Here is a 7500-nt window from a genome sequence, read left to right as displayed (position 1 = left end):
ACTAAATTTGTGCGTATATGTATTTATAAATAAATAATTGAGTAGAATGGAAAGATATTGAAAAGGTATCCCTAGACGAGAGATGGCATTACCGGTAAAGCAGGCAAATAACCAATGAATAAAGAGCACACGGAAACGTATCCTTTGGCGAGTAATAAAAAGGCGTAACTGACAAGGAGGCAGCGACGTCGCGTAGGGAACTTCGGCAGGAAACCACAGAGGTTAGGAGTTGGGACTGGCGCATCTACTCCGTGGATATCCGTGTCTGTTTCCGCCGGTCGGGAGGCGAAACGCCAATCATTATTCTAATGCCTCTTCTTCTTCTTCTTCTTCCTCCTCCTCCTCCTCGTTCTGGAGCACTTCCCGTATATAATTCAGAGGCCATAGATTCACTCTAGGCGACCTCCCCCCTACAGGGGCTAAGTGGATTGCCGTATGGCTGGTGATTGACGTACTTTAAAACAGTCTTAATGATTGCCAGTGACGGATGCGTGTTACAGCTCCTGATTTCCTGGCTTTAATTAGTTTTTCTCCGTCTGTCAGGGTAGACGGGATATCATTGCGTCTATTATTGTAATAATAATGGGAGAGTTAGTCAACTTTAATCAGTCGTATGGGCATGAAGAAATTGTCTATTGTCTGCAATGTAATCAAAATTAGATTCGAGTTTTTCAGAAGTAAATTTTAGTGAGAGAGAGAGAGAGAGAGAGAGAGAGAGAGAGAGAGAGAGAGAGAGAGAGAGAACTTCACCTAGAAGAAAAGTTCTCTCTCGCTAAAAAAAAAAGAAAAAAAAAGAGCATAGAGCCGAGAGACAGAGTACTTTGAAACCGCGAGATTCATGATTAGAGATCGGTTATGGACACCTGCCAAGAACAGCTTTCTCTCCGGGTCTTCAGAAACAGGAATAAAAGAGAAACTCGTTCGTTTTTTTCCCTTGCACATTCTCTCTCTTTCTTTCTCTCTCTCTCTCTTCTCTTTCACATTCCTCCCGAGACAGGAAACGAGCGGCATTGTCTAGTGCCGTTTCGAGGAAAAATCCCAAACATTGCGAAAGGAGGAAGCAAAGAAAAAAGATTATCGAAGAATTCCATTCATTGTTGTCCGGGAAAGAATTGAATCTAAGAAAAATCGATTATTCACCTCGATTTTCTTCTTATTTTATTCTATAAACGGAATTTTGTCAACGGTTCATGCTAATTTATAAACTTATTTTTCTTAGTTTTTAATGTGGGGCTGTTCTTTCTATATTTTCCTTTATCTCGTCTTACTTCTTCCTAATAAACACCTTAATATTCTTTGGAAGCTTGAATTTCAAGTCAGTTGACCCCGTGGGGTTGTTCCATACGAATAGGTTTCATCTACTAATGAATAATAATAATAATAATAATAATAATAATGAACGCGGCACGTTCAGTTACCATCCCAATAAAGATTTGACATGATCTAATATGATATAAATATATAAACGCCATCAATTTAATGTGTATGAGCGCGTATTCATCTCCAGACTTTATCAGGAATACACATATGTGTGTGTATAAAATTCTGCCTATGTCCGTCGGTACAAGGAATTATTTATAAGATTACATCAAATACACACATGCATGCGTGTATACATTGTATGGATATAATATTGAACACGTCTGTCTGGGCAGTAGAGAGCAAAGCCCAGGAATAACTCGATCTCCGTGAGGTTTTTACTTGTAATTGATAATAATAATAACGTAAAATGAACATCTGTAAACAGGAGAAGGCAACTCCTTCAGAGAAAACCGGCTAGGTAGCCACGACGAGCAATTTTTTGCTCGCATTTTTTAACTCCCCCGTTTTTTGTGGCGTCGTGGAAAGTTTCTGGAGGAGGAAGAAGAAGAAAAAGAAGAGAAGAACAAGAAGAGGAGGAGGAGTAGGAGTTAGAGAGCTCGTCACAAAACGGACGTGACGCCGTTTCTAAAAGGTGCGCATTAGGGCACCGTCGTCGAAATGGCAATAACTTTCCGGAACTCGAGCCTACGAGTAGGAAGCAAGGAAACTTTGCTTGATTCTGGTGTCTGTGCTTTCTCTTACATTAGATATTGCTTGACTGCGTTAATGGCTGAATTGGATAGCGGGTTGATCAGACAGCGGAAGGAGTCGTTAATGAGGTAATCCACGGTAATTACGTTGAATTAGGTGCAGGAGTTTGTAGCAATGGAGAAATATGTTATCTTCAAATTGGCAACAGTGTAAATCTTGTTATCTCACTTATAAATGTTTCTTGAGAAATTAAGAGCAAAATGTCGTTCCAAATTGCAAACATCCTTAATGCAAGGAAGAACGTTTGGATGATGTTCCTCAAGCAAACAAATAAAGCAAGGAAAAATTACTCTTCCTCATACAAAACAAACAAAGCAAGCAAAAAGTGCTCTTCCTCAAACAACCAAACAAAGCTAGATAAAATTACTCTTCCTCGGACAAACAAACAAAGCAAGGAAAAAGTGCTCTTCTTCAAACAAACGACCAAAACAAGGAAACAAAGTAAGAAAATAATGATCTTCGTCAAACAAACAAACAAATAAAGCAAGAAAAAAAGACCTCCAACAAAAATAAAGGAAATAAATAATGCAATAATGCTCCACCTCAACAAACAAACAGAGCAAGTAAATAAGGCGAAACTGTTCTTCCTCAAACAAACACACAAACAAACAAACAAACGAGCAGGGGAACAATCCACCACGACGGCCCACCAGACCCGAATTTGTAGGTCATTGGGTGATGGGGTCAGTAGAGGCTGAGGGTCCCAGTCCTGGTATGTCCCTAATTCACAGGTATGTGTGTGTGTATGTGTGTGTGTATGTGTATGTGCTCACACGTGTAGGACCGTAAGTGAGACCAGAATTAGGAGAACGAATATCCTTATTATTATAATATAATAAGTATAATTATTTATACAAAAATCATTGATATCAGTATTGTGATTATTATTATTATAAATTTTCCCTCTTTGGTTATTGACGTTCTTGTTGCTGCTACCATCAGAGGCAACGTCACTTCGTCAGAGAGAGAGAGAGAGGAGAGCGCAAACCATTTTGAAGGGAAATTAGTCAGGTAAAAGTAGAAGCAGGATTCAAAAGAGAAAGTTGGCTGTCCGTGACGTTATCAGTTTTCTCATTGCATCATCATCATGATCATCTTAAGAGAGAGAGAGAGAGAGAGAGAGAGAGAGAGAGAGAGAGAGAGAGAGAGAGAGAGAGAGAGACTTTTGGGCGAAGTTACACAGAGAAAGGTCGACCATAGGTTACAACCAGGTAGAAGGAAATTTAGGCCTAAATCAGAGAGAGAGAAAGAGAGAGGAAAGGCTGACAATAGACTACACCTAGAGAGAGAGAGAGACAGAGAGGCCTGGAAGACGCACGCAGGAGATACCTCGTAGCCCAGGCTGAGTAAAGTGGGTCAAACATCGAATACCCAAGCCACGCTCATGCTCGCCCCCACCTTGCCCAACCACGGGGCAGTCTTCCACAAATATGCTAAGCGCCCAGAGGTCGTTTGGAGGTCTTTTGGGCTCACAGGTGCTACATATGACACATTCCATGACCTACTGACCTCCTGAATGAAAAGAAAGAGATGAAGATACGTTTTGGTGATTTTGTTGTTTCTCTGTGCAAATAGGGTAACGAGGTGTCATAATCTTTTCATTTTTGTCTGTTTACTTAATTGAAGAGCTTGAGTTTCAAGTCTGTGGCCCCTGTGGTGGGCTTGTTCCATATGAGTGGGGTTCATCTCCTGAATAATAATAATAATAATAATAATAATAATAATAATAATAATAATAATAATAATAAATAGAGAAGAACCTTCATGAAATTAACGCAGCTGAGGCAGCAAATACTTTTGATATAACATGTTTAAAAGAGGGTATACTTCGAGCTTATAACTACCGAAATATAACTTCAGAAGTAGATTCCCCACTTCTCTGTCTATCTGTCTGTCTGTCTCTCTTATGGTTATCTGATCTAGCATGTTTGGTTTCCTTTCTCGCTGAACTGCACAAGAAAGGTGACGAGACATCATAACTGTCTCATGTTTGTTTGTTTGTTATTCATACACAATCGACCAAGTTCTCAAGTCCATAATCACTGGAATATAACTTCAGCAAAGCTAAAAGGATCTCTCTCTCTCTCTCTCTCTCTCTCTCTCTCTCTCTCTCTCTCATCTGAAGAAGCTCTAAAAACACAACGTCAGAGACTGAACATTGCTAATACTTCTCACCCATGAAACAGCAAATTTATTCTTTACATCCTGGAAAGCTTAAAAAAAAAACAAAAAAAAAAAAAAACGAACATATGATCATGAATCAGCTTTTTTTCAAATTTTGTTTTTTTATTTGATCCTTGCAAACTTAGTTGAAAAGCTGTGCGCTCATCCAGCCGCCTGTGGATGACATGATCGTGAGTGAGGTATTTCTGTTTGATCATTCGGAATTCTAAATATTTGTCAGTGAAAGTTGTAAGCGGACTGTGGATTGGAGAGAGGTGCATAAACGCAGTCATGTTTACGCTAAGTGTTTTGAGAATGATATGCGTTGTTCCAGTACATTCTTTTTGTTATTTATATAACAGTGGTCATGTTGAAGCAGTAAATTGCGAATTTAGGTTCTGTTTGTCTCTGTGTACCAAAAACTATATACTAAATGCCAAGTCAAAAATTTATATTTGTTTTATTCTTGTGCGTTTGCCCCGTATACATACATACGTGCAGCTGGCAGATCAACATCAGGTGTAAGTTATAATTTCATTTCTCTAAATATTTACGACACACAGCCAGGTCAACAACCCCAGCTAGAGCTAAGATCAGCCAGCTTAAGGAATGAAACTTTTATATATATATATATATATATATATAATATATATATATATATATATATATATATATATATATATATTTCTCGTCCCATGAGCTTTTTAATCCTAGTTGTTACCACTAGTCAACTGAAAATCATGTACATCAATGGTGGTTAAATTGGGCTTAAAAAGAGTCTTTAACACCTAGCTATTCTCGCCCAGGAGTCGAACCTGACTCTCCCGAGCATTCCATATATATATATATATATATATATATATATATATATATATATATATATATATGTATATATATATATATATATATAATATATATATATATATATATATATATATATATATATATATATCCTAATCTTCTGGAAAGCAATCCTAGATCATACCCACGCAAGTACCTTCAATATTTCCAGCCTTTTAAATTCTGATCTTCAGCAGAATAAAAAAAGATGAAAGCCAATATGCTCGTAAACACGAAATGTAAGAAATAAGTCTTGATAGTATATTGGTAAAAATGAAAGACATTATCATCACTGGGAAAAGATAACGTTGGGAAGGGACTTAAATTCTAAGTCCTTTTTAGTGATAATCGTTAGCAGGTTTTCAAGCATTTTCCGATCTTTGTCATCCGGAACAACCTTTTTTTTTTTTTTGAGGTTACTAACTCTATCCTCCAGTTACGGGAGAAGACAGGAAACGCGAATGAGAACATCTTCAGATGTTGACGGATAGAAGACAGGGAAAAACGCTTCCTGTCCATTGAACGGATGTGATGCTATTTATGTAGATACGAGCCACCCTCAGGTAGGGGTCGCTGAACGCTGAACGCAAATAATGAGATAAAAAATCGCTGGATTTTAGCGCGTGGACCAAAGTTCGTTTACAAAGGGTAAAACGGCGATGTTTTGGAGAAACGAATCCAATTATGTAACAGTACAAATATATCTAAAGTTGACACTACCGAGAGAGCTTCCGAGAATCTGTACCAAATCCACAGTCGAATATACACATTTATTTAAAATTAGATCTATACCGGAAGCTTTCGAGAATCTGTACAGAATTGCGGAAGCTCTCTGTATAGTTTTCAATTTTAAACATAGTCGTACATTTACATAATTATGGGCTTGTTTCTACATGTTAAGACACGCTGCAGTGATGAATATTTTTTCCTATCTTTTCATGGACAATGATACCGATAAAAAATAATTTAGCAACTAATATCTTTGAAGAATATCGACGAATTCTCTTTCCGTTTTGCTCGAAAGATTTGTCAACATCATTACGAATTATAACCGTCTTCAGAATCTTTCGTTAAAAGTTACGAAAAAAGTAATATCCAGTTCTTTTACAACTCAGTCAAATAGAAATTACGGTTTTTTTTACAGATGTTATTGTCTTGTAAAAACCGTGAGGATTTTCTTTTATTTCCGAGGGAACGTAACTGTAAATTGGTCCGGTTTTATTAGGGAATAGTAAAGAAACGATACTGATCGTAAGTCATCGTACATTATTTATGTCGATGTCTTAGTTTTAGGTCTCATCACAAAAAAAATTAATGTGTTCGTAAGTCAATAGGAGCTTTTTTTTTGCAATAAGTGAACGAAACCTTTTGTTTGCTATGTCAATAGAACCTTCTGTTTACCTAAAATTTACAAAAAATTTCGTTTACAGGAAGATAAAAAGAAGCCTTTTGTCTACACTAAGTTAATAAAACCGTTGTTTACACCCGTAATGTTATATTTTTTTCTTGTAAAATGGTGCAACTTTCGCTACCGTGTTTCAAATGATTTTAATCGTTCTAAGCACGAATTATTCTTATTTGCCTTAATGCAGAAAGATGAATATATTCGAATCTTAGAAAATAACGAATCAAATAAGCTAAGGAAGACTTATGAAACTGGTATTATCCCGACTCTATTTCCAAATAAAAGATAAATCGAAGCGTCAAACGAAAGACCAATAATTCTTTTACGAGGCGAATCCACGACGAACATATTATCCGGCCCCCACCCCCTTCAAAAGTCTGACATCACCAGTACGATATCTTCCGACGTCGCGTGACCTCGAGGTTCGCGATAATGCACATGATGCAAAACTCCCAAAAGAAGACGCAGCAATCCGAAAATACATCGCCAACGGAACTTTCGTGCGAAGAAGAAACGACTCATATCACTTCCACTTACATGATTCATTTCGGTCTAAAAATTCTCGTCTCCTCCGAGGATTTTTTTGTTTTGGTCTCCAAAAGGGGTGTGGCGCCCTTGGAAGGTAGGTTGCGGGGAGCCAACTAAACTTCCGACGGGCGGAAGGATCGGAGACCAAGTCGAGAGCACAAGACGAAGGTTACACGGAAACTGAAGACAGACGCCGGTGACCCTCTTTTTATAAACTGCCGCCGTGTGTTGCTTATGTTGCCGCGTGGCATTTTCTTTCGGCCGTGTATGCTTTCTAACGCTGGTTTATCATCATACGCCAGCGGTTAGCTCCTCCCCCTTCCCCTCCCAAATCGGAGTTCCTTCTTCCCGCCCCTCCCCTCTCCCCTCTCTCCCCACCCATGCTTCAGGCACTCCCCCCCAACCCCTCTTGTGTTACAAACATCCTGTTCCAGAAGGGAGAGAGAGAGAAAGAGAACTGGCTCAAGAGAGAGAGAGAGAGAGAAAGAGAG

At 38.4% G+C, this 7500-nt stretch overlaps 1 protein-coding gene across 1 annotated transcript in view; it reads right to left on the bottom strand.

The window, feature by feature from the left end:
- The window catches only part of LOC135219921 (uncharacterized), a 21542-nt gene extending 14333 nt beyond the window's left edge, over nt 1-7209 (bottom strand). Inside the window, exon 1 of the mRNA XM_064257133.1 lies at nt 7019-7209. Within this exon, the coding sequence (XP_064113203.1) occupies nt 7019-7027 (9 nt within the window). The 5' untranslated portion in view covers nt 7028-7209. The remainder of the gene's footprint in view (nt 1-7018) is intronic.
- Between the last annotated feature and the right edge of the window lie 291 nt (nt 7210-7500).

Source organism: Macrobrachium nipponense, chromosome 1 (assembly GCF_015104395.2).
Source record: "Macrobrachium nipponense isolate FS-2020 chromosome 1, ASM1510439v2, whole genome shotgun sequence".
Taxonomy (NCBI): Eukaryota; Metazoa; Arthropoda; class Malacostraca; order Decapoda; family Palaemonidae; genus Macrobrachium; species Macrobrachium nipponense.
The sequence above is the reverse complement of the archived record's forward strand: the minus strand, read 5'-3'. Positions and strand labels throughout refer to the sequence as shown.